Source organism: Molossus molossus, unplaced genomic scaffold (genome assembly GCF_014108415.1).
Source record: "Molossus molossus isolate mMolMol1 unplaced genomic scaffold, mMolMol1.p scaffold_m16_p_18, whole genome shotgun sequence".
In the NCBI taxonomy this organism is placed as follows: domain Eukaryota; kingdom Metazoa; phylum Chordata; class Mammalia; order Chiroptera; family Molossidae; genus Molossus; species Molossus molossus.
In genome coordinates this window covers 38,068,278-38,094,891 of record NW_023425353.1, presented here as the reverse complement: position 1 = coordinate 38,094,891, position 26,614 = coordinate 38,068,278, and the positions used below count along the sequence as shown (strand labels likewise).

The following is a 26,614-nucleotide window of genomic DNA, read 5'->3' as shown; positions in this document are numbered from 1 at the left end:
TTCTCCTGCTTCCCTAATGCTCACTGGGAAGTCCTTTCCCCTTACAGCAACAAGAAAAGATCTCTTAGAGTCCTGCCTCTGACCCTCTTCTCACTATGGTTTGAACCAGGGGTTGGCAAACTATGGTCTGCCTTGGCCACTTGTTTTTGTAAATAAAAGTTTTATTATAACACAGCCACACATATTCCTACTTATTGCCTATGATTGTTTTAGAATTATAATGACAACATTATAATGTTTTAGAATTATAATTGCAACAGAGACCATAATGTTTGCAAACCTCTAATATTTACTGTCCCTTTGAGAAAAAGTCTGCTGACCCCTGAACTATTACCAATAAGCTGGAGTTCCACAAAACCTTGCTCTCTGGCAAGAATTCTGCTATTATCCCATTCTATAGATGTGTGGAGCACGTCTAACCAAAGTTCCTCAACCATTCAATCATAATGTTTTGGAAATGGAAACTGAACATTTCCCTGTCTTAGAGATATCCTCATCCATGACCACTAGAGTTTAATTCCTAAAATGATAAGCTTATCACACAAGCTGTCTTCTGCTCTAAAAAACCAATCAGCAATAACACTAAACAACCTAAAATGCTCTCTAGCAATTTCTTGAGCTTGGGCATACGAGGCCTTTTATAACTGGGTCCAACCTACCTTTTCAAACACTGCTCATTACAGATCTAGTCATAACAGATTACTCTGTGAATCCCTACACACGCCACTCTCTTCCATGCCTTTGATCATTCTGTTCACTCTGCCTCGAACACCCTTCCTGCTGCATTGTCTGTTTTTCCACTATTAAGAACTGAAAGTGTCAAGTGTTACATCAGCTATAAAGTATCTGATCTCCTTATTTAAAAAAAAATCAAAATCCATATTGTAAATAGGCTTTTTAATAAGAACCATTTCCAAATTAAGCTTGAACTTTCTCTTTTCAGCTGATTTATGCTGTACAAACTTTAAGTGACTTGTACATAATTTCTCAGAAAACCCGTAACTGAGTACTAAATGGAAGAGAGGACTCTTGACTTCTCTAAGAATGCCCCAAGATCAAGCTACATTTTTATATTTAATAAATAAAAACGGAGGTGGGGGTGAGAAGGTTAACATCAACTTCTCTGGTGAAACACTACATATAATCACAGGGAAATGGAGACTCATGTCAGTTCCTAGCCAAAATCAAGACTGGACTTCTTCATAAAATTGAACCACTGAGCCCTGGCCAATTTGGCTCAGCGGTTAGAGCGTTGGCCTGCGGTCCGGAGAGACCTGGGTTCGGTTCCCACTAAGGGCACGTACTTCGGTTGCAGTTTGTCCCCGGCCCTGGTTGGTCGTGCGGGTGGGGACCACTCGGTGTGTCCTTTCACATCGATGTTTCTCTCTCTCTCTCTCTCTCTTCCTCTCTCTCCCTCCCACTCTATCTGTACAAAAGATGGAAAAATGTCCTCGGGTGAGGATTAAAAAAAAAAATTTGAACCACTGAAAACAGATGGAATAAGATAAAATCTTTATGAAAAAGCACTATTGAAAATAAAACCATAATGTCCAAACCAACAACTTAAAGAATGTATTGCAGCCTATAACTTAACTCCATTCAAACCACCCAAGAAGCTTTTAATAATAAAAGAACAATTTTTATTAAATTACATATCTATAAAAGGCCCTATTAGCTAACTCATTTTCTCCGTCAGGATTGGTTTCTAAATTATGATGAACTAATATGACATAAAAATTATAATCTTTAATTATAATGCCTTCTCCTTTCAATAACTCACCCAGATGGTTACCTATCTACTTTCTTCTCCACACATTTCAAGGATTAAACATCTCCACAGAATCCCTGTGAGCTCTGGGAGTCAACTTCTACCCACTTCAGAGCTGTTGTCTAAACCTATTTCATCAGTGAGGTATAGCTCCTGAGCCCATGAGTAAGTCACCGTGGACTTTTCCAATCACTTTGTGTTCCAAGACACATAGTTAAAGGCTGGCATGAAATATCTGTATAGCTGTTACTCTCTAGATGAGTTTGTGACAGCAGAACCTGAAAGGCAGGTATTCTGTTTCTGACTAAAAACTATAAAATTCCCATCCATATGTGGGAACATTTTTATTAACAAGGAACTGCTAAAAGTATACTGCTTACAGCTTTCTGGCATCAAATCTAACTCATTCAACAGCACAAAGAGCCAAATGTGCAGTGACTCCTCTGAGTCCTCCGGGAAAAGGGAGCACTTGCTGCTGTCCTACACAAACCAGAGCACCACATTTGCTGTCCTGAGTTCGGCTTGCTCTTTGTAAAAGTGAGAACTCAAATAAGCAGTTCTGCAATATTATGAAAGGACTTGACAGTTTTCTGAAGGTCTTCAACCATATTTTTTCTTCAGTAGATCAGAAAACCATATTGCTATGTGTTGTGAATCTGTTACAATATTTTTCATTAACACAGACAAAAATGAGTTATGACTCCTGGAAAACTGAGGGATTATTTTTTGGAAACAGATTTTTATAACTGAAAGGAACCTTAGAAACTACTACAACCAGAGACGTTAAGCCCAAGGTCAAATCCCTGGTAAATGAAAGCATCTGGCCATACTTTCAACCCAGGCCATACTGCCTCCTGAGAAGTAGATTAGAGCAAAAATATAAAATTATCTAGCAAATCAGGGAGGCATGAAGTTATTCCAAAGGCACTGTCATTATTCTGTAAATTCTAGATGTAGCAAGTGGTGTGTAATCTGAAAACTACGTAGAGCGCCTTGTAAGGGTATATAAAAGACAGTCTAAAATAAGATGGCAATATGTTGATTAGAAAATACCATGATGGATTTCCTAATAACTCGATGCTATTTAATCATTTAAAAAGAGATTTCCTATTGAAGACAACATAGATTTTTCCTTTTAAAATATGAAACAAATGAAAAGGTAGCAATATCAATATTAGTGGTAGTAGCTAATAACACTCCTGAGCATTTATTATGTGCTAGGCCTTGAGCTAAAGCTTTCTGTTTATTATCTCATTCAATCTTTCAGCATGGCTATGAAGTAGGTGCTACACTTATTCTCATGTAAAAGATGAGGCAACAGAGAGGTTAAGGAAGCTGTGGAGGTCACAGAGCTACTGAGAAGCAGAGCCCATGCTTTTAGCCACTTCCTAAATTTCCCCCATTAGGCCTTAATTTCACTGACTTTTGAGTTTAAAAAAAAAAAAATGCTTCTTTTATAGAGTTAAAAGTAAGGCAATTATAGATGCCTACCATAAAAATATTTTTATATCGACAAAACAACAAAATATGACCCTAAAACACCACTCTCGAAACTCTAGCCTTTATCTTGAAACAGCCATTCACTTTAACTGATCTGAAAGGGATGATTTTTAAAAAGAGATTATTGCCCTTTAAGGTTAATCACTTATTTTGAACAGTTTCACTAATATGCTTAAAAATTTACCGCTTTGAATAAGTAGTAAATAAAGTAACTCACCAAAAACAAAATGAAACTGCAATGTGCGGGGTTGGACAGAAACTATATCCTGAAGCAGCACAGACCTTGTTCTCCCCTCCCTCAGCCGAAGAACAATGACCCAGAGGGGAAGTTTTCTGACAGTGTGCAGGCACCCTCCTCTGAAGAGTGTGCAGGACAGGCAGAGCCCAAAGAATCTTGACTCTTCTTCTAAGATCCTACCTGGCTTTTTAATCACCTTAAGACTTTGACGAGCAATAATATTTCTGTACACATTTTGATATCTTAATGAAAAAACCCAAACTAACTGAATTTCAGTAAATGTGCAAAGGTGTTCTATCAATTATCCAAATCTCCCCCACTTCTTTCATTTTTCTACCAGGGATAACATCCAAGTAAGCAACTACTTTTCTATTTTGAGGCCATAGGGCAATGAGAATTTAAAGGACATTGATGACTTTCAAGTATTAAGATTACGCCAGAAATTGCTATTAAAGTAGTAAGATTATGCTTGAAAATATATGTGTTGTTTTAATTAGTCCAGACTGGTATACAAGATTTTTAGGTTGTCCATTCAGAAAGAAAAAAGTATTTTAAGTAGCTGAAGGAGATGTTTTCTGACTTCAATCTGGGCTTCAAACTGTAAATAAATAAATAAATTCCAGACAACCAGGTGTGCCACTATCATGAGCTCAAAGCTCAATAAGACAATTGGCAGGAAAGTGCCCCTTGGCCATTGTTATGATGGAATTCATCACCTCTGTGTCCTTCAAGTCCTTTGAGACAGAGACTTAATATTTTGCCTTAAACAATGCAGAATGCATTTTTAGTTTTCTTTTTGTTTACTCTTTGTTTCATTCTTTCCTAATTTCTTTCTTTAAAAATCAAAACAAAAAACCCCTACGAATTATAATAAGCCTCTCTAGGATTCAACAGAAAACAACGGGCTAAGCATTTTATGTTGAGAATGAGAATCAACAGTCATACCTCATCTCACTCACTCTTTACATATTATCTATAGCTGTTTCCTCTTCGATATTGAGAGGGAGAAAAAAAAGAGAAAACATCAGACCCCCCAAAACCATAATCTATTAGAAGTTATACTGGAATATAATCACCATTACAGAGTAAGAATATAAACTGTCAAAGAGTACTAAGGTAGGGGGATGGTGGTGGTGTGGAAAACACATCATTATACATGCTAAAGTTTTATTTTGAGTGAATTATATAAAATGACCATATTTCAAAGACTGGGCTTTATTATCTATTAATAGCATAATAAATTTGTAAAAAATTCTTCTGCTAGAATGGTTATATTCTAGATGAAAAAAAAAATCTTTCCCATATAACCTAATTTGAATTTATATTCTCAGACCCTTTAAAAATATGTTTCTGGTATAAGCAAAAATTAAAATGAATTCTGACAACTATGTGTTCACCTCACACTCCACAGTGACACAGGTAAATTTACTTATTTATATGGAAACTTATACCCAAATTCAGCACAGGTAAACACAATGTATCTTTCAAAGTAAGCAGATTTCACAATGCAATTATTACAAGAGAAACATTTAAAAATTTTAAGGGAAGTCTTCAAGAAGAGGCTGCTACTGTTGGTTACTGGTCACTTTACAATGTTTGCAGGCAATTTCGTTCTTGAAGTAGACGGATTCTATTAACACTATTTTCTTAAATTATATTTTTGTTTTAAATTTTCTTAGTTATTTCTAAAGTATATTTAATCCAGCAATTAAAACTGATGGTAAAAAGGATTTCAAATATTAAAAATATAAGTGTAAATTTTACAATTAAATATAATTATTATAGCATGATAAAAATGAAGAATTCAATTAGAGATCAATTTGAGGTTTTTCTCTTTTCTATGGGAGTGGAAATAATGAAGCCAATTACTAAAGAGACCAATTTTCCATTTCATGCTAACTAAAATGTGAATAATAAACAGGCCAAATTTTATTGATAATGTTATTTGAAACTGGATTGATTAAACTCATTTGCTTTAAAACAGATGTTTGTATGCTATAATTTGAGTAGCAGTAAGGAAGAAAGGTACTAGGATTCTGTGCTGGGCTGAGAGGTGGGAAGGGAAAGTGGTTCCACAGGTGAGCCCTTGACTATTGTCCAGTCCAGTGGTTTGCAAAGTGTGGTCCCTGGACTAATAGCAGCCACATAACCTGGGAACTTGTGAGAAATGCCGATTCTTAGGTACTACCCCAGATCTACTGAATCAGAAGCCCTCCTGGAGATTCTGAGGTCCACTCAAGTGTGAGGACCAATGCTCCAGTCTATAAATCCACATCCCTCATCATCTTACCTAACCATGTTACTACACAATTTTTTCCTCTTAGACTATTTTACTTAGACTATTAACAGTGTTAATAATCAAGAAGACGGAGCCCAGAAGTTTCAAAATTTTAAAACAGGGGCTGGAAATGGAGGACAAGGTAGTTAATTTCTGGCTGTAATGAGCCATAGTAATGGACTGAGCACTCAGAGCCTACTCTCAGAAGATGATGGTTCCATTTACAGTTAACAAGAAAAAAAAAATTCTCATTGGCCATGAAGGACTTAAACTCCAAGCAGTGAACTGCCCAAAAAATGAGAAGCATCAGGAAAAGGAGATAGAAGAATTTTAAAAGAAAAAAATACATACCTGCACCCATACTCCCACCCACCCCAAACCCAGCGAAGTCAGTGGCAAAGAGAAGAGGCAGCAGCACCTAGGTCTGTATGCAGCTGAGGATTCAATGCTATACCCAAAAGGAATTCAAAACAGCTCCACATGAGAAGGACAAAGAGTCCTACAAACTTACAAGCACTTACTAGCATCCTGAGACTGTAATAACATGCCAGTTACAAGAGCTATAGTTATCAGAAACACTTAGCAAAAGTCAAATAAACTGCATTTCATTCTGATCTCAGGCAATACCACAGGTGAAGGTATGCACACCAGAGTTCAGTGCACTCATATGTGGGGGTAATCCTCCTCCCAACTGGTATACAGTGAAAGTCAAACACAATACTGTATCGCAGCCCATACAATTGAGAGATCTTTTCAAATACGGGTCCTCCCTTCTCCAGAGTCAAATGTCAGCTACATTAAATCTCAGAGCTAGTTATTCTCCTAGCTCTTATCAGCTTTCTAGTCCTGAGACTGGTATATGGCTTTCCTTAATCTTATTTTCTAGGTATATGATCTTAAAACAAACAAAAAAACAAAATACTTCCCCTTTCGGTTTATACTCACAAGTTTTAAAAATAACTTAAGTTGATTTTTAGAGAGAGAGGAAGGGAGAGGGAGAAAGAGAGAGAGAAACATCGATGTGAGAAGGGAAACATTGATCAGCTGCCTCCTGCATGCCCTCTATGGGGGGATGGAGCCCGAAACCCAGGTATGTGCCCTGACCAGGAATTAAACTGGAAACCTTTTAATTAAACAGGACTACACCTAACCAACTGAGCCACACCAACCAGGGCATTTAAAAATAACTTTTAAGAAGCCAAGGAAACCCAACAGTAGCATATGAAATGAAAGCTGAAAGCTTTACTAAATACAGGCATTTGAAAAGCTTGGCTCTAATCCAAGCCAGTCACAAATCCTATAAGGCATCAGCTAACAGGCCTCTGACTTGCAGGGTTTCTCAGATTATCCCATATAATCTATAAAATATGTAATGGAGTTCACACACTATTAATTGTATTTAAATTTACAGAATTACTGTGAGCTATTTTAATATATGTAATAATAAATTCAGAAATGAAAAAAGTAAAATAATCTAATTTAGAACACACACATCTCCCAACTGACCAAACCAAAGCTTTACAGCCGCAATATTTGAGTTCTTGACAAGAGAAGGCAGAATAAACAAAGTTACCAAGCAACCAGTGATTGTAGAGGTCCCAGTAAGTAGGTATAATAAGTCCTCAACAATCAAGGAACAGGGAAAAATAGGGAGAGGTTCGTAATCTCTCTAAAAAGAGGACTCATTCTACTGCCAATCTATCCCACTCCATTTCTAAACAACTTGTCAAAGGTAAAGGCACCTTAGAAGCTGTTTGCAGTGGCTCACATTGGAAAGTAGGCAATACTGGTGTGGAAATGAAAATGCATTTCACTGTGTTAAGGAGACTGATGCTGACACTCATCTGATTTCCTCTGATAAAAGCTGCTTTGGCTCAGTCACTAATCTTCACACTATCCCAGAGCACCTGTGGACTACGGTTCACTTCTAAAGGGCTCCTAGTGCAGACAATAGTGAGGTAAAGCCCTGGGGTGGAGGTGGGGCAAAAGGAGGAGGAATGGGGGACATCTATGATGCTGTCAACAATACAAAATAAATTTAAAAGCAATAAAGGGTTCCTAGCCAGAATATTCCTGGAACACAGGCCACAGACTTTGTCAAATGACAAAAAGAAAACCGAGGCACTTAAATAAGTAAAATTGTCATCTGTGTTGATAGAACGGGAAACAGGAATGGACAAGAGCTGATATCTGCAGTTTCTTTAGCCTAGGTCATGTAGATTCTAATAACCTACATTGAACACTTTCTACATAAACACATATTAGGGTTCAATTACCTCATTCCATAAAGAGGTAACCTTAGCTAATTTTTGAGAAATTACTTCTATACAATCTAAATGTTTCCTGGAGATCATCTAGCCAGTACTGAACTTAAGCCATCTGATAGATGACAGATTAGAAACTAAGGTGCCAAAAACATCACTACTCAGTCTAAATAGAACTCATCAGAGTCAGCATTTCTATTACACTGACAATTCAGTGTTAATTTGCACCAAATTAAACCCTTGTTTAAGGATATTAAAAAATTTGCTTTTATGGAAGAAGTGTCACTTATCTAGTATTGAGAGATAATGTCATACTCCTTAAGAGGCTTAAGGTGTAATACTATTTTTTCTTCCTGATCCTACTAGGCTTTTAGCACAGTTACAAAAATGTTTTATAGTTACCTAAGGAGAACCATAAGCACAAGAACCACTATCACAAATGGTATAAAATGTTTCCAATTTAACTATTTCCTAGAATTGGAAAGAAGTGCCAATTACTAGAATACACAATAATCTCAAAAGAACTCCATAGCAGTTGCTCATGTATATTTCACCATCAAATTGTAGATAGCCTTTGGTATTCAAAATACAAGTGGGCCCAGCTCACAAAAAACCCAAGTAATGTGACCTTTCTCTTAGACCCATTTCAAGAAGCATACATCTATTGATAAAAGCTATAACCTGATATGAGCTCTTCACACACAACTAATTCAATAAAATTTAAAAAACAATACAGTCAGTAACATTAAAGATAGAATTATGAATGAGAATAATGGTTATTTATTCTTTATTCACTCACTTGAAAGCTGTACTTCTTTCACTAGCTCTGCTCTTGTTTAAAATATGAGGAAAACAACAGGAAAAGAGAACACGTTATATGGACTTACGTTTTGGCTGTGACATCCACATACTGTCCTGGGCGAAAGTGAGCAGCATAAAGAGGAGTACCTTTATGAAAAAAACAAAAACAAAAAATCAATATGAAGTCTGTCTGCCCAGATATAACTTCACCAAACATAAACTATACCCAGTAAGCCTTCTAGATAACAGATTTCAAAAATGGTAGGAGACTCTATTTTGTAATTATAACAATGCAGAAACACCAACTATAAGACAATAAAATTATTCAACATGCTTCAACTGACTACATGGGCTAAAGAATATGCCCAGTCGAGGGACTCAGCGCTCGAGCGAGCCTGCGGACCACAGCTGGCTGACAGTGTGCCTTCACAGCAGTCAACGTGGTGCTGCCTGACATGGGCAATTCCTGAGACAACACAGTGTTTCCTGCGGTAAATACACGAGTTGGATGATTCTTGGTCATTCTGGTAACAATATACTAAGTTAAGGTATATTACCTATTTTATGTAAGAATAATAAAAAGAGAATGACCAAAAATGTTGGGGCTAGATCATATCCTTTTTTACCCATCGGAGATAAATGATGTAAAATAGAAACTTGACAGGTCCACTGTTCTCTGGGTAATAATTATGGTATGTAAATGTCCCTATAAAGCCCATACATATTGGATTTTTGGTAGACTGGTCATTATTCCAATAAAATATAGTTATTCAGCATGTGCTCAGATATATGGAATAGCAAAACACTACTACTACAGATACTCCAAATTTTATATACTAATATTTCTAAAACTAGTTGTATTTAGATAAAAGCTTAGTTTAAATGCACTTGAGAAATGTTATTTAATGGTATCTTGTAGCTCAAAGCTCTTCACAATATTTTGTTTATATAAATGTGGAATTAATACTTGTAAGAACTACTTAATTTATCAATTAATCTCTAAACATTTAAAGGGCTCTTACAATATGTAAAGTTTGAAATACAAAGTATAAGACATGACCTCAAGAACTTATTACCTAAGGAGGGGTGGGAGAGGTGGAGGAGAGTATAAAGAGGTTAAATAGTGATGAACGGAGACTTGACTTGGGATGGTGAACACACAACACAGTATACTAATGATGTGTTATAGACTTGTACATCTGAAACCTATATAATTCTGTTAACCAGTGTTACTCCAATAAATTCAATTAAAAAAGAATTTATTCTAAGGAAGAATCAACATTACATCATCAAATAAAAGGACATGAAAAGATACTTCTCCAAAGAAGACATATAGATGGCCAATGGACATATGAAAAGATGCTCAACAGCACTAATCACCAGAGAAATGTAAATCAAAACCACAGTAAGAACCCACCTCATACCATTCAGGATGGTTACTATCAAAGTCAACAGAAAAGAAGTGTTGGTGAGGATGAGGAGAAAAGGGAAACCGGTGCATTATTGGTGGGACTGCAAACTGGTGCAGCCACTGTGAAGATTCCTCAGAAATACTAAAGATAGATATACCGTGCCACCCAGAAATTCCACTTCTGGGATTTATCAAAAGAAAATTAAAACACTAATTCAAAAAGATATATACATCCCTCTGTTCATTCCAGCATTATTTACAATTGCCACGATATAGAAGTAGCCTAGGTGTCCACTGATCAATAGATAACAAAGATATTGTATATATATATATATACAATGGAATATTAGGCAGGAATGAAAGAGAATAAAATCTTGCTATTTGCAACATGGAGGGGTCTAGAGGGCATTATGCCAAGTAAAATAAGTCAGGGGGAGAAAGACAAATACCATATGGTTTCACTAACATGTGGAATCTATAAAGGAAACAAAAGAACAAACAAAACAAAAATAGACTCAGAGAAACAGACCGAAGGAATGGTTAGGAGAAAAGAAGGGTAGGGAGATGGGTGACAAAGGTGAAGGGAAACAGAGTCAATAACACTTGATAAGTATGTACAGTAACAAACAATTACTAGAATTAGTGGGGTAATCACACTGTAAGGTATAAAAACGTTAAATCACTACATTGTACATGTGAAACAAATACAACTAATATAATAATGTATACCAAGTATACTTAAATTAAAAAAACACTTTTTAAATTAAAATAATTTTAAAAAGCTGGAACCAATGTGGTAGAGAATGTAATGGGAAGATAATTTCTGTTCACTTGTTTAAAACAGGTAGTCAAGTGCTGTAGGATTCCAGAGGGTAGTATCCTGTAAGGCAGCACCTACCCTGGATTTGTACGAACAGAGAAAAAACTTGAATTAAGAAAAACTAGGGGAATTTGCAACAGCAGGGATGGACCTAGAGGGTACTATGCTTAGTGAAATATATCAGAAAGATAAATACCAAATGATTTCACATATATATGGAATTTAAAGAACAAAATAAAAAAACAAAATAGAAACAGACCTATAGTTGCAGAGAACAGACTAATGGTTGCCAGATGGGAGGGGGTTAGGGGACTAGGTGAAAAAGGTGAAGGGATTAAGAGGTACAAATTGGCAGTCACAGAACAGTCATGGGGATGTAAAGTATAGCACAGTGAATATAGTCTATAGTCAATAATACTGTAGTAACTATGTATGGTGCCAGGTAGGTAACTGAAATATCAGGGGAATCACTTTATAAAGTACGTGATTGTCTAACCATTGTTTATACCTGATATAAAATAATATTGAATGTAAACTGTAATTAAAAATAAAATTAAAACAAGAAAAAACAGGGGAGTTTAAAATTTACTGAATTTCTATGAGGTTAACTAACCTGACCTGCCGATATTTGACTATTTTTCACCCGTAAAAACAATTTCACATGCTTTGCTACAGCAGAAGTTAATGTGGACTTCATTGTTGGTTTAAGTCCACTTAACTGCACAACTTGCATGTCAATAAATACCTTTTAATCTAACTTATAGCAAAGCTGACCATCTGTCACTCCAATTAATATGGTCTATTACAACTGTATTTTACTTCAAAAAATTCTGTTCATATATTAAAATAAAAATATCTTAAAACATTCTTCTACTGTTTACTTGTTAGAACTCAAGTTTGAGATCTGAGGGCTCTTCTCAAGTTTAAAGACACCAAGCCCTGTTAATTACATGAACCAATATCATCATATTGCCAAATCTCACTTTCTGACATTCTGTGGAGTAAGTAAAATACTTCAAAATTTTTAAGTAATAACCTTTACATACATCAAAATGCTATGGTTGGTCACTATCCAATTTCAGGCTATATTTTTTTCAAATTTTTTTTATCTCAGCGAGATTATAGCAATTCTCCACTTAATAAAATGCCAGCCTACAAACAGTAAACTTCACATTTATAAGTTGATCTATTTATTTTGAGAGGCTTTTCCAAATGTGAAACTCTGTACATCAGAAATAAAAGTGTTCCTCCTTCTTTCATGGAAAACAAAGAGCTCTCTACAGTTCTTTTCACTGAAAAAAGAAATACTTGTTTGTCTCTAGTTTAAATCAGATACTTTTTTATATTTAAAAATAAGTACTTGGGACTTTGTACTGTGGATTCAGCTTTATTAAAAGGGCTGACATTAAATAAATCATATATTTGGGTATTTTTACCTCCCTCCTCTCCCCGACCTTAGATTACCTGGCTTAATTACAGCATTATCTGTTACTCGAAATATTTTAATTTTCTGTTTTGGTGGCAATCCAACTTCTTTGTAAAATTCCAATATGGATGGGGATTTCTAGAGGAAAAGCAGCACACATAAATAACACATTACATATTAAAGGTGGGGTTTAATGCAGAGATCTAAACCAAGTTATTAACATACCAGAAAACAAATCACAGAGTACTCTGTTCCCCTAATGAAGAAAGAGTACCCTGTCTCCCTTACCGAAGGGAGGTGAGATTTTCACCTATAATTCATTACATGTAGGATCCAACCATATGTATAATGTAGCCCATATACAGTACATGGGAAACGACCTTTTTTCTGTAGGAAAAAAAACAGAGTTCTAATATTTGCATTTTCACTAGAGACTATCAAGAACCCCAAGCCTCAAAAATTCAACTCTGTCTACTCTGCATCTGTTTCCAAGCAGCTAGAAGACAATGTGGTAGGTCACATTAAGATATATGAACACAAACTTCAAAGTCAATCTCAAATGTGGCCTGGCCAACCTATATTTCCCTCCCCCTGGTTAAATCCTCACACTCTCCAAGGCAACTATGTCACTTCCCCTTTTAAATCCTCCAGCACTATTCCCTCCTCCTCTCCCCTCTGAGCTGATTATGTAACTTATTTCACTGCAAAAATACAGAAGAACCAAGAGCACTCCCCTACTCTTGTCACCTAATCCATCTAACTGTCTGCACCAGCCCTTATATATTGTCCTTCCCCCACCTACTCCATGCTGCTGGAGATGCACAAGGGGAGCATTCAGAAAGTGCCGATGCCCGGGGCCCTCAGCTTGGAGATTGTAACTTCACTGGTCTAATGTGGCATCCAGGCGTCAGTATTTATTTTTTTAAAGTACTCCATATAATTGTGATATGAAAAGGGCTGGGAATCACAATGACAGATGAACATGCTCCTAAAAGCCATAGCTTCACTGTGTACTTATTCCTAACCTCTCTCATCTATTCAACAGCTTTACTCCTAAAATGGTCCCCATTGTCTTCTTAATCATTAATTGCCCCCTTCTACTGAAACTTTCCTATTAGTACACAAAGATATCACAAAAACTCATGTTAAAACAAGTTTTTCCTTAGCCAGTCTCCTTTAGCTAATCGTTCTGATCCCCCTTACAACACCACTCCCTGAAATACTTTCTGAGTCTATTTTCTCTCCCATGTTTCTCCCAAACCAACTTGAATCAGGTGCTTTCATACCGTAAAACTCAATGGAAAGTGTATGTCAAGATCACAATGTCTCCATGTGGTCAAGTACACTGGTCAATACTCATTTTATTGGCTCCATCAGTAATGTTTGGCACAGGTGACCACTATCTCCTTGCACGTGGCCTCTAGTCACTACCTCTAGGTTCCTTCATTATGCTACTGGCCCCACATTTGTAACTTCAATCCCAAATTCTACTCTGAACTACAAATTCCTATGTCCAACTGCCAACTCCATATCTCTCTTTAAAGTCGCATAGTAACATTAATTTTAAGTGGTCTAAAACTGAACTCGATTCTCCCCTGCCCGGACAAGCCTGCCTTCCTCTTCTGTTCCAAATCTCAATAAATGGCAACTCCGTACTTCTTCTGTTGGACCAAAAATCTCATGGTCACCTTTGACTCTTCTTTCTCACATCTCATGTCCCATCCACCAGCAATTCATGTGGACTATTTGAAAATAGAGCCCGCATCAACTACTTCTCACCCTCACTTCACCCAACCATCTTTTGCTTGGATTAATTCAAGAGACTCCTAAACTAGTCTCTAAAATCCCACATTCCTGACCCCTGGTCTGTTCTCCATTCACAGGCTGGCACGTCCCTTTTAACACTAAAGCTATCTCATGTGACTCTACAATGGCTTCCACCTCATGCAGAACCAAGTCCTAAGTCCTTACCATAGTTTACAAGGTTCTACACAAACTGACCTCATCTACTGTTCTTGTCTTGGCTCATTCCACTTCAGGGACAATGCATTCTTTCCTTGTCCAAAAACAATGGACAATTAAACAATGGCCTCAGGTCCTTTGCACATACTGTTCCCCCTGCCTGGAATGCTTTTCTGCCAGATTTTTACATGACTTGTTCCCTGACTTTATTCGGGTCTCTACCCAAACATCAACTCTCCTTCCCTGATGATTGTATCTAAAATAGCACCACTTTCTGTCACTCACAATCCCCCAGCCTATTTCATTAGTCTTCAAAATACTTCTCTTCATCTGTCATGATACAATTTTAATTGCTTATTTTCTATGCAACAGCCTCTCTTGTCTTACCCCCAATCTGGCCACAATGTAAACTTCTTGAGAGCAGAGACTTTAGTTGCTGCTACGTCTGCAGCTCCTGGTAGGTCCTGCTATTTGCTTTTCCTTCCATCCCCGCCTTTTGTTTTTCTGCTATTTTAAATATCCCTGAATAGAAAACTTTATGGACATCTTACTTCCTTACTATAATGTCCTGGGTCTTTTTTGAATTAAGACTCTTGATATAGATTACATTCAGACTTGCCAAAAAGTTATAGCACTATATATTTCCTGATGTGAAGAGTGTCTCCTTCACGAAAATATAGCCAACACAGGTATATCTATCTTCCTGCTGTTCCTGCTTCTTCAACATCCCCTTTAATAATAAATAAACCACCAGCAGGCCCAATGAGCCCTGGTAGTCTGTGTGTGTTTACCTGTGTCTGCCTATGCCAGTCTCTTGTCCTATAATCTCCTCCCCATTCTGTACCTCCAAAGTTGATTAGAATCTGTTAAATATATGTTTAGTCCCAGCTACAGTGACATTTCCTATCTGGGTCCCTCCCTGGGCAACCTTGCCAGAGCAGACTGCCCTTTCCTATGCAGTCTCTAGACCTTGCATGCACTTCAGCTGTCATCCATGTTACATTACATTTATTTCACTTACATGTCTATCTGCCTATTAATCTGTGAGCCCCTGGATAGTAGAGGCTTCTTTTATTCACCTGTGCCTACAACTTCAGAGCTAAAGACAGTAGCAGGTTAGACTCTGCAAAGTGAGCTAAATGAATGGTGAAAAGAAGCAGAAGATAGAGGAGAGACAACCGTCTGGGTGTGAAGTCCTGGCTTGTCTAAGACAACCCTACCTTTCACTCTTCCTGTGGCTGCATCAGTTCTTGGTACAAAACATTACTGTGTTTGTGGCCTGACAGTAAGTGGCCTCTATTTTTAATTCTGGTTATTAAAAACTTACAGGCCTAAAAAAACATCATGACTTACTCTGAGGATGAACAAATCTACAAAAAACTGAACTACTATAAAACCAACCCAACAGCCCTAGCTGGTTTTGCTCAGCGGTTAAAGCACTGACCTTCGGACCAGAGAATCCTGGGTTCGGCTCCCGCTAAGGGCACGTACCTTGGTTGCAGTTCGTCCCTGGCCCGTTGGGGTTGTGGGGGTAGCAACCAGTCAATGTGTCTCTCTCACATCAATGTTTCTCTTCTCTGTTCTCTCTCTCTCCTTCCTGCTCTATTTGAAGATAAATGCAAAAATGTCCTCGAGTGAGGATTAAAAAAAACAAAAAACAAAACCAATAGTAATTTGTAACAAAACAAACAAAAAACAATAGCAGCAATTGGAAAAACCCTACCCAGCTCAAAATGACCCTGATGATGCACTGAATCAAAGCATTGTTCCTCCCCAAAGGCAATGAAGTATCTGCACAGCCAGACTTATTTGATTATGCAGCAAACTTCAGGTACTTGCTAATTTCAGTTTAAAATGTGACCTGTTAGTGCCCCTTCATAGCTTATTGAGCAGGTTGATGTTCGTGGACATGAAATTGGGTGGCACTGGCCTGTAAGCATAGAATTTTAATTTGGGGTCAGTCCATACTCCCTGGAAATCTCCTTGGAGCCCTCAGGTGGGACTGTGAGACAAATGCTAAGCAGCTCAGCTTCAGCGTCCACGAAAGATTGTTTTATGCATCACAGAGTTCCCTTACGAAGCTATCCTTTTCTCCAGAAGAGCGGTAACATAAACTCATGCCAGGCATCCTTTATGCTGAAATCCCAGGCTAATATTCACCACCACTCTTACCAAGGCCCTGGCTTTTCATTTTTAATCAGACTTACTTGTTCCACAACAAAAGCAAACACAAGAGTTTACATTTAAAACTGTGACTTCTTGAAATTATTTCCTGATGAATCAGATTCAGATATATCAGATTTTAAAAAAGACTTCCATTTTATTTTTAATATTTGCATATTCCACCTTGTTATTTAGAATGTGCACTATTTTATTAATACCAGTTTTTAAGTATGGCAGGAGGCTTCTGAGAAAAATCCTATAGTTTTTTAGTAATACAAAATAGACAAGATAAACATCCTGACCTAAATAACTATAGACTGCATCATAAAAAGAAAAAATGTAATACATACTTCTTGATTGTTTTCCAATTTCACTAAAATTGAATACTTCAATTTTTGTCTTTAAAAAATAAAAATACCATAAAACTAGTTATCAATTGTGAGAAAAATCAAATGCTTGAGTTGAAACCAACAGCAGTGTAACAAAGGTATATTTTTTTTTGTTAAACTTCCAAATAAATAATTTCAAAGGCAATTTAAAAGACTGACAGCAATGTCACACTTGGATAATCCCATCTATGAGACTGCATTTCCCCCCCCTCTTCAAAGTTTTCTGCAATTATCCTCTCACAATGAAAATGCTTCTCTGCTCCTAAGATAAATTGATTTAATCAACTTTAAGGCTACTTAACTTCCTTATTCAACAATACTATGTATCACATCAGCTTTTATTTATAAGGTACAAAAATAGCAAAAGCAAAGTGACTCGAATTTCTTGGAGGCATAAATCTTTCAGATTAAAAAAAAAATAACAGTTCTAGCCCTATTATAAACAAAACTCATTCAATCAATTTATTTTAGAATGCTTAACTATTTGATACTTTATATTCATAGGTCTTTCTCTCTAAAAACTCTCTGTAATCAATCTACTTGCAATTTCCCTAAGGGTTATAATATGTAAGAAGAAGTTCATATACTTCTAGTTTAAAATTTTTTTTCATCTGAATCAAAATGCTTTAGCTACACAGAATTCTAAAACTTCATTTTCACATACCATTCTGAAAGGTCATTCAGAGACAAAGCTTTTTCTTAACATAGTAATACATGTCCTCTGGACCTAGAAAATATTTATCTTGAAGAATAAGAAGGGCCTCTGTAGCACTTTCTTTTCTTTTTCGTTTTTATTATTGAAAGCATTACAGATGTCCTCCTTTTCCCTCACTGACCCCCTCCTTCGCGCTCCCACCCCACTCCTGCCTTCTCCAGCCTAGAGCCGTGTCAACTGGTTGTGCATATATATATGTAAGTTCTTTGGTTTAGCTCTTCCCATCACTCCCACCCCCATCCCTCTGAGGTTTGTCAGTCTGTTACCTACTTCCATGACTCTGGATCTCATAGCACTTTCTACACTAGAGAAACGGGTAGTTTTAAACATTTATGCTGAAGGTTAAAATTATTTCTGTAATACTTTAGTTATTAGTATTGCATTATCAACTTTTATTTGTAAGACATCATCATTAAATAAAACACTAAACTGAGCTGGCAAGTACTTTTCTTATTTTAGAATTTTTTTTTTTTTCTTGAAAACTAAAATTTTGGAGAACCAATGTGAGACTTTTAGAACTGGGAGAGAATTTAGAGACCATTAAGGCCAATCGTTTTCATGGGTATGAAAATGAATGTTCAAAAAGGTGGAGAGAAAGAGCTAATGGTAGAGGTCAGGATTAGAACTCAGCTTTTCTGGCCCTATGTCCACTTGTGTCTCCACTGTCTCCTAGTTGTGAGAAAGTATGTCTACAGATCTGTTGAAGTAGAATGGATTATTCCAATATGAAGCTTGATTTACAAATATCAAGGCTGTAAAGTTGTGAATTTACAATAATTGGTAATAAAATAAAAATGATGGTGCCAGTCATAACAAAAACACAGAAATACAATTAGAAAACAGTGGCATATATTAAACCAAAGAATTATTCGTGATTAACATGAAGACTGGCATATATATTTATACAGTTGAAATTCAAACATTTGACATTTAAAAAGAAGTTTCCATAAATACTTCATAGTGCTTTTAATTACTGTGGAATTATTTGACCTGAAATTATTAGTCAATAAACTGTCGCCCTGGCCGGTTTGGCTCAGCGGTTAGAGCGTCGGCCTGCGGTCCTGAGAGACCCGGGTTCGGTTCCCGCTAAGGGCGCGTACCTCGGTTGCAGTTTGTCCCCGGCCCTGGTCGGTTGTGCGGGTGGCAACCACTTGATGTGTTCCTTTCACGTCGATGTTTCTCTCTCTCTCTCTGTTCCTCTCTCTCCCTCCCACTCTACCTGAACAAAAAATGGAAAAATGTCCTCAGGTGAGGATAAAAAAAAAAATAAACTGTCAAGAATTTACAGCTATAAAGCTTTAATGAAAAATGAGCCATACTACCACAATAGACAAAAACAGCTAACTTCTCTAGTACCTATGAGACAACTCCACTTGGAATTTCTCTACACCCTTCGAACACCTCCTCCCATTTCCCGTTCTTTGTCCCTATTCCAGGTTACAGCGTAACCACTAACCTGGTTGCTTAGTTAGACACCGCTCTGTGCCCCAGTCCTCTAACCACACACTTGCACTCACCCAGTCTTCCACATCTCTCTCTGCTCCTTCCGGGCCCCATGCCACTGCCTTGTTTCAAATGCCTTGATCAACTCTCCCTAGTGCTTAAACCAACCTCCTAAATGTCCTCCCTCCAACCAGATTCTTATCATTTGTTTAGCCAAGGTAACAATGTGACCCCCTTACTAGCCTGGCTAAAGAATTCAGAAAGCTCCTTGGAGTCTACAGGATGAAATCTCAACTCCTTAGCCTTCTGTCCTGACAGTTGCACCTTTACCACCTTCCCCACTGGCCCCCACACTCACACATTAGGATTGAGACACACCACACTTGTCTTTCCAAGCACACATACTCTTCCACGTCTCTGCTTCTACACAGACCATTCCCTCTGGCATGCCTTTAATACATTCTCCTTTCTGGTCTCCTTCCTGTGAAATCGCAGATTTGTCCAAACAGAAGTGGCCATGCCCTATTCTGCGCTTGTTGTATTTATAATACTGTCTGAGATGGCTGATTTACTTGTCCATCTTCCCCATTCTCTTACCTGTTTCCAGAGTAAGGCTCTGGTGTCTGCTTGTCACTCTACCTCTTAACAGTGGGTGGACCTGCGTGAATTACTAACTCTCTTTAGCCTCAGAGGCTGAGAAGATCACTTAATAAATGTAAAGGATTAATGCCTATGCACGAAGTAAGTGCTCGCATGTAGTAAGTGCTCAATAACAATCACCAATGACAAGGAAACAGGAGGCACACAATAAGCACTTGCTAGTTTTTTTCTTATCCTCACCCAAGGACATTTTTCTTTCCCCATGTTTTGCAGATGGAGTGGGAGGGAGACAGAGAAAGAGAGAGAGAGAGAGAGAGAAACATCGACATGAAAGGGACACATGAAGTGGCTGCCACCCGCACGACCAACCAGGGCTGGGACAAACTGCAACTGAGGTACGCGCCCTTTGCGGGAACTGAACCAGGGTCTCTCTGGACCGCAGGCCGACGCTCTAACCGCTGAACCAAACCGGCCAGGGCAGCACTTGCTAGTTTGACAGTGTCATAATATAAATTGCATCCTAATTTCCACCAATGTTCATTCTATAAACAATTTACAATGGAAAAATGTGTATCTTGAAGATAAGCAATGTTTTAGTAAACCTAAAGATGCTTCAGTATTCATTAGTGAAAACCATCATTATTTCTAGAAGTGTATTCTATGCTTTTAGTCATCAGATTAAGGATACTAATTGTGCAGATTTTTCAAATTTAAACTACACACTCAGCATTCTATTAGTATTCTATTTGGGAAAAAATTCTTCATTTGAAAAATTCTGTTGTGGGTTTGTATACAGCTCTCTCCCAATATTGAAAGCTCCTTCTATACAAAATTGCCCTGGCCGAGTACTCAGTTGGAGTGTCATCCTGTACACTGAAAGGTAGTGGGTTTGATTTATGATCAGGGCATATGCCCAGGTTGTGGGTTTGATCCACAGTCAGGTGCATATGGGAGGCAAACTGATTGTTTCTCTCTCACATCAATGGTTCTCTCTCTTCCTCACTCTCTAAAATCAATAAAAACATATCCTTGAGTCAGGATTAAAATAATAATAATAATATATACAAAATTAACCCTCACCTGCTGTTGGTGTTGATTGTTAAAACAATTTAGAAAAAAAAGTCAAACTAAACATAAAATGACAACAAAATAACCAAAAAGATTATTATGGAATGTCTGTGACATGCAGGCACATTGGAAAATTCTCATGTAATCCTGGCATAAACGTCTATCCTCAGCAGTAGTTTTATCCCCATTTTACAGATGGGCTAATACTGCAGCTTACAGGGTGCGGTACTTGTTCCAGATAGTGAGGAGAGGTACTGTAACAAACTCAGTCTCTCAGATTCCTAGGCTTTATGGCTCTACTGGACTGCCTCTCCCACACCCACAATTTATCTCATGGACAAAGACAAGTTTTTGGCAATGGAATATGCTCAAAATTTAAAGATTCAGGTCGGAAACTAATAAAATACATCCTTACATAGAAACGGGATACAGTTTTCCCTCCTACAGTCAGGGCTGCCATTTTTCCATCCCAGTTTTCCTTTGGAGTATATTTTAGGACATGGCAGTCTTGTACCTAAAAACAGAAATATAAAAAACAACTAAGTCTGTACAACTAAGATACATTTTAACATTACACACCAGTCATATTGAAGCCCCAGACAATTAGGAATTCCCTGAAGTTACTTCTCTCATCATTCCTCTAACACGAACCACAATCTTAAAATATAGATAACCTTTGAAAAAAAGTGTCAAATACAACACGCATAAAAAATGCATAAAACACATACAACAGAATGAGTATTTATAAAGAAAACATGCACATCACCACCACCAATGTCAAGAAGTAGAATCCCTAAAACCTCTGTGTGTCTTTTCCCAATCACCTTCCACCCTTTTTTCTTTTGCAAACCTCTATAACAGTGGCTCTCAAAGTGTGGTCCACAGACAAGCAGCATCAGCATCACCTGGGAACTTGGTAGAAATGCAAATTCTCAGGCCTCAGCAGAGACCTACTAAATCAGAACCTCTGTGTTTTAGAAGCCTTCCAGGTGATTCTTAGGCACACTGTTTGAGATGCACTGCCCTAGAAGTAACCACTACTCTTGACATTTATGGTAATCCTTTACTTCCTTTTCTTTATAATTACTATCGTTGAAAGTATTGCTTAATAATACTGTTGTCTGCTTCAAACTTTATATAAATGGAGTCAGGTTGCATGTACTCTTCCATGTCTTACTTCTTTCTCTCAAGATTACATTTGTAAGGTTCACCCGTAGTGCTGCATGTAGCTCCATTTTGTTCCTTTTCACTGCTCCCAGCATTCCATCACAGGAATATACCTCAGTTTACCCATTCTATCGTTGATGGACATTTGGGTTATATCTAGTCTTAGAGTATTAAGAGTAATACTGCTATAAACACTGTTGGTACAACTTGCATGGTGTATATCTGCTTAAATCTTCTAGAAACACTCACAAATGGAACCACTTGACTACAAGGGTTACTTATCTCAACTTTACAACATAAGGCTAAATTATTTTCTGAAGTGGTCATACCAATTTACAATTCCACCAGTTATTCCTAAAAGCTCCCAAAGTCCCTTACTGCTCTAGAAACTAGAATCCTATCCTTGATCATTCAGAGTCAATAAAAATTTATGAAGGGCTTGTAGGCTCCTTGTGCCTATTAGCACTCTAAGCACTTAATGTGCGTGAGCTCTTATTCTTAATTACCATCACCTGCCTAATCAGTTGTCTAAGGTTGGGCCCGAAGATGAACTGAGCTGTCCAATGTGATTTGGGGAATGATGGTCTCCTAATTTTATCAGTAATCTTTTATAATAATAATAACAATAACAACAACAGCAGCAGCAGCAGCCAACACTTATTGGACATTTAATACTGTTTTACATTTTAAGTGCTTAACATTTATCAACGTATGCAATCCTTACAATAACATTTTGAGGTAGATCATAATTATTTCTTTTATAAAACAGTACATAGTTTATAGATGAGGCACAGTGCTCCAAAGAACACAGCTAAGAAGTGGCAGAACCAAGACGTAAAGTCAGATATTCTGGTCCTAGGGCCCATGTTTTTAACATTAGAGTTTACCTTATCTCCGAGAGCAAAATGCTGCTTCCCCTGATAAGAGTGTTACGTTCTGAGTTAGCAGAGATCAAAATTATTTTGGAGTTGAAAGAACTCCATAATGAAAATAAGATGAAACTGAGATATTTTTTTTCTGATCATGAATTAAACAATTAGATCTGTGAGAAACTGGGTTACAATTGTTAACAATCTCTTTTTGTTAATTGCCCCAGTGATCCCATGCCAGGTACAAGAAGGCCACCATTCAGGTAAGAGTGAGAACATTCACTGCAACCATCAGAAGTAAAGTTCTTGAACAGTGTTTATGCTCAACATTAACCTATTCTTCACCACGCATTTACATGTTTCAGGATACAAATGTTGCCCATTTAGATTTGCACAGACAGAACTTGGCACACATACAGATCTGTTACATCTCCTGTTTCTTACCTGAAGTAATGTGGCCACGTGCTTTTGACCATCTTTGGTCCATAAAGGCATCATGCCCAGCTTCACTGCGACAAGGCCTACTCTAGTGGAACCTGTCAATTAAAAACAAATGAATGTTAACATGAGCTTTTTCAACATTTGCCAACATGATGCAACAGTATTTCCTAAATTGTGGTTTCAAAATAAAGAGCAGGCAAATAAGAAAGATGCTGCTATATTCCTAGAGTAAACACAAATGTTCCTTACAGGTGTAAGCACCTTCAACTATGCCCGACATAAGATACTGGTACTCAATACATCTCTGTATATTAAACAAATATAAGAGAACTATACAAAATAAAGAAAACAGCTAAATGGATATATTCTGGTTTTAAAACAGCAGTATTAATAAAGGGTATGATAAATCCCTCATTATCCTTTCCTAGTATCAATATCAAACCTCATTAATTAGAAAACACCACTCAAATTCTAAAAAGTCAGCTGGAGTTATAAGGATGACATGTGGTCACATTGATAAAATATGTTGGCCTTCAACATAGATTTGTTGCATAAACTGATACAGTTGCTCCATTGTACAATTCAATTGTTGTAATAACCCCAACGAGAGATCACTTTCCTAACAGGAAAGGCCTTCTTCTCAGTCTGTCCACAGATGGGTTTGGCATTAACAGGCACAAAGAGCTGACTCTGCAGTTACACTTGGCAAACCTGGAGTGCTAGAACATCCCAACTGAAGACATCTGTGTGACACAATTAGATCACACGCTGCCAGATTTTTTTCCCTGGTTTATTTTTATATTATTTTTTATCTGAAGGAAACAAGAAAATGTATGCAGAATGATTTTCATTTCACATACAAAACATCATCTTTAGTTAGGTCTTGATTATCATCAGACATTCACTAACAGCAGCATAGGATGGTGAAAATCAGCTTGCAAACCAAACCAAAATGAAACAGACAAATACTTAATTTATTGTCAGAACAATAAATTCAAGAGATGATAAACCTATCAAGGAGTCACTAAAATTCTGAATGTGCCAGCCACAAAGTAATTAGGAGAACTCTTCATATACAAAATAATCACCTGGTTTCCAAGGATGTATAGGCCACGGTTCATCTTTCAGAGGACACAGTTTACTTGCTAATTGGGCTTTATCTTCATCAGAGACCAACTGCTGAACAAATGTAACATTTTCTTCAGAAAGATGCTCATCCCACCAAGTACCACTCTTGCCATGGAGACTTCTAACCAAAAGCCAGATGTCTGTTCTGTAAAAATAAAAATTAAAAAACAAACCACGATGAAAAAGTTTCTCTATTTAATACAGAAAAAGGAGTTCACATGGATCGGAAAGTGTCATCAGGGCTTTAAGAAAGGCTTGGATTCCATGTAAGCTTTCCCCCCTCGACACTTTATGATAATAATGGGGCTTACATTTTAACTGTTAATAGCTACTCTGGAGGAAACGTTCTTCACCTTCTCTTCTGGGCTAAACAGTTTTCTAACAAAGTGGCCCTACCTAGGCACAGGAGAAGCCATTTGTACGTGAACCTTAATAGTTCATATCCAGTAGAAGTGGTAGAATATGGAATGTTGATCTTTCTATGATAAGCTCACCTCTTCCCTGCAATGGCATGGTCTAGGCTCAGAGAGATGGAAAAACTCCATGTGTAAATTTAAAAGACCTGTAAAAGACATGACCTCTGCTCAGGTGTACACACCAAGAAAGACTTTAGGGGACTGAGGTTTGGAAGGAGGTGTGTGGCTTTTGCAGGGAGGGTCAGAACAGAAGGAAAGCTTTCTGGAGTCTATCCTTTTGTAGTCACGCAGATTATTCAGATGAGAGTCCCAATTTTGCACTTAAGAGAGTGACAGTGGGCAAATTACCTCTCCCGCCCAAGCCTCCGTTTTATCTGCAAAGAGGAATAATGCTAGTTTCTGTAAAACAGATAATGATAGTTCTCTCGCGAGGATACATGAGCTAAGGCGCCTAATATACTTAACAGCATCTAGTACATAGAAAACGCTCACTAGTTGGCAGATAACATTATTGCTGTTGGTAATGTTCGCGGCCTGTTGCTCATAAGCATTAAAAACAAAACAAAAATCACCCCTTCCGTCCTTTAAAGGGCTTCCTTAGATAAACGCGCCTTACTCTTCTACACTTCAGGTCTGGACACAGCCCCCTCCTCTTCCTCCGAGGGCAGACACCGCAGTCCGGGCCACGCCACTGTTTAAAGCGGAGTTTGCAGGGAGCAACCCTCACGCCCCGTCTCCCGCCCACTCACCTGCCTCCGGAGCCCCGGGCAGCGTCCAGGCCCCCGGCTCCGCGGCCCAGCACCTGGGCGCCGGCCTGAGCCAGCAGCCTCCAACCAAGCATGGAGGGGCCGACAGGGCTCGGGTGGCTACACTTCCGGGTCCCCTCCGCTCTGCTTTCAGGGAGTCCCCACGTTGTTGTCAGGCGTCCACCACAACCCTCCTGGAGCCGTCCTACCGGCTGTCCGCCGGCGCCCTCCGCACGAAAAGAGAGCCGTAGGAACTCCTTCCGGTCCGTTTCTCAATGAGCTCCGTGCACCGGGATCAGCCCCCGGAACTAAAGTTCTGCCTCCGGAATAGTCCTACTTTGGATTGAAGTTGGTGTGGGGAGGGGAGGGACTGATTCTTTCTCCGGAGGGTTAGAAAAAAGTATGTTCGGAGTTTAAACTTGAGAAGAATGAGGCATACTAGGGACAGGCTTCTTAAAGAAGTGAGGTCACTTCTAAGTAATGCCCGCTTAGTACATTATAGTACTAAGCAGCACTTGATTTTCTTATATTGGTTTATGTTCGAAACAGCCCTAAAAGAAAGTTGTTTTTTTTATATTCTAAATGAGGGAACGCAGACTCAGAATTTGGTGCTGGTCCAAAATAGCACAACTGACAGGTGGGCGGAGCCTGCACTGAAACAGGGCTGGCATGTGTTAGCAATAGAATATGGCCAAAGCGATGGTGTGTGACTTCCAGGACTGTGTCATAAAAGGTATTGCTACTTCTGTCTTGGTCCCTTGGATTGTTATCTATGGGGAAAGACAGTGCTCATGTCTTTCAGACACTCCAACAGCCCTATAGAGAGGGACCAATATGAAGAGGGACCAACTTTCCAGCCAAAAGTGAGCCACATAGGAAGTGGATACTCCAGCCCCTGCAACTCATGAAAGACCTTGAGCCTGAACCTAGCCAAGGAACTCAAGGGTTCCTGACAGAAGATACTACTAAAAAGAATAAGTGATTACTCTTATTTTGAGTCA

The 26,614-nt window shown here is 38.1% G+C and overlaps 1 protein-coding gene across 1 annotated transcript in view; it reads right to left on the bottom strand.

Annotated features, from left to right (window-relative positions):
- MRPL3 (mitochondrial ribosomal protein L3) overlaps positions 1-25,860 on the bottom strand; it is a 40,656-nt gene extending 14,796 nt beyond the window's left edge. The window contains exons 1-6 of the mRNA XM_036267515.1: positions 25,617-25,860; positions 24,412-24,596; positions 23,327-23,418; positions 21,262-21,360; positions 12,545-12,644; positions 8,936-8,996 (exon numbers count right to left, since the gene is read on the bottom strand). Coding sequence (XP_036123408.1) covers positions 8,936-8,996; positions 12,545-12,644; positions 21,262-21,360; positions 23,327-23,418; positions 24,412-24,596; positions 25,617-25,708 — 629 coding nt within the window. The 5' untranslated portion in view covers positions 25,709-25,860. The remainder of the gene's footprint in view (positions 1-8,935; positions 8,997-12,544; positions 12,645-21,261; positions 21,361-23,326; positions 23,419-24,411; positions 24,597-25,616) is intronic.
- Between the last annotated feature and the right edge of the window lie 754 nt (positions 25,861-26,614).